Source organism: Ochotona princeps, chromosome 20, assembly GCF_030435755.1.
Source record: "Ochotona princeps isolate mOchPri1 chromosome 20, mOchPri1.hap1, whole genome shotgun sequence".
Classification (NCBI taxonomy): Eukaryota; Metazoa; Chordata; class Mammalia; order Lagomorpha; family Ochotonidae; genus Ochotona; species Ochotona princeps.
In genome coordinates, this window is record NC_080851.1 from 19,740,770 (window position 1) to 19,742,204 (window position 1,435).

The 1,435-nt window shown below is 51.1% G+C and overlaps 1 gene segment (V, D, J or C); it reads left to right on the plus strand.

Annotated features, from left to right (window-relative positions):
* The first annotated feature begins 484 nt into the window (after window positions 1–484).
* On the plus strand, window positions 485–1,165 carry LOC131482737 (T cell receptor gamma variable 4-like). The segment is given in 2 exon segments: window positions 485–564; window positions 748–1,165. Coding segments are annotated over 2 exon segments (384 nt in total).
* The last annotated feature ends 270 nt before the right edge of the window (window positions 1,166–1,435 follow it).

A 1,435-nucleotide genomic window follows, 5' to 3' on the forward strand; every position in this document is an offset into this window, starting at 1 on the left:
GATTTGCGCCTGGAGGTTCTCCCAGAGTCTACTCACAGGCATCCGTGAAGGTGCCTTAGAACATTTAGAACAATCTGTCTCGGGACAGCGTGTGGCAGCAGCACCCCCACGTGAAAACTCAGCATTGCAGGACTGAGCCCCACGCCCGACTGCTCGGACTGCCCGCTGCCCAGGGCAACTGGCCACCTTCCCCAGCCCTGCACTCCACCTGCTGCACTGTGAGCTCTCAGCTCCTCACTCTACCTCTGCGGAGCACTTGCGCGCAGCGGCCACACGAGGGCACTCACGAGCACACGTGCCCTCCCAGGCAGGGCCTCTGCACTCAGCACTCAGCACTCAGCACTCAGCACTTGGGGTGCAGGGTGAGGATCTTCTAGGACAGACCTGGCTGCTCCTGCTCCCTGCTGGGACTTCAGGCAGGACGCCCAGCTCCTTTTGAGTGGGATTTTCTGCTCCTCTTGTCACCTTTGTTCTTATTCTTTCTTTTTTTTTTCCTAAGGGATTTCTCAGAGAAGAAGGGTATGCTGTGGACTGTAGCCCTATTTGTAGCTTTCCTTGCTCCTGGTGAGTATGTTGCATAGATGCTAATGGGATTCTTCCCCTCTTCTCTCTACCTCTCTCTCTCTTTTTCCTCTGTTCTCCCTCCTACCATCTCTGCTCTCTTTCCCTGTCATCCGCCACAGGAGGTCATGCTAAACGACTACCACCTCATGCTTCTCATTATTATCATTTCTGTTGCCATTGCAGGAAGTCAAGTGTCTGCCAACCCAGGACAAACCATGACACTGGTCTCCCAGTCAGCTAGGTCATCGCCTATAATCACTTGTGGGCTTTCTAAACAAAACGACTTCATGCACTGGTACCGGTACCAGGAGGGAAAGGCCCCACAACGCCTTTTCTACTATAAGTTCTCTACCTCCTCTGCTGTGATGGATTCAGGAGTCAGTCCAGGAAAATATCATGTTTATGAAGATTCAGCAAACAGATGTAAACTTGTAATACGCAATCTGGAAGAAAGTGATTCTGGAGTGTATTACTGTGCCACCTGGGCTGGCACAGTGGTTCAGACCTGCCCAAAGCCACACTGAAAATGTGCCTGTGGTTGTTTCTAGGACCCCAGATACACTGTCCTCCTCCACCCCTCACTTCCTGCTTCTCACTCCACTGTGTTCTGAACCAAAATAAACTTTGAGTCCAACTTCTAACCCTGCATTTGCATCCCTCTCCCCACTCCATGACTTCACCGTTCCCAGAATCTCATTCCTGAACCTTACACAGCAGAAACTTTTAGAGACCAGAGAGCTGGCTAAAGAATGTAGCAGTAACAGCGTACTTTCAGGTTTCCAAGGAGCTGATTAGAAACCCTTTCTTCCGGTGTCCCGGGTGAGTGAGGTTTCCCAAGCTTTGTCCTTTAGGAGAGCATTCTAGGTAGTTA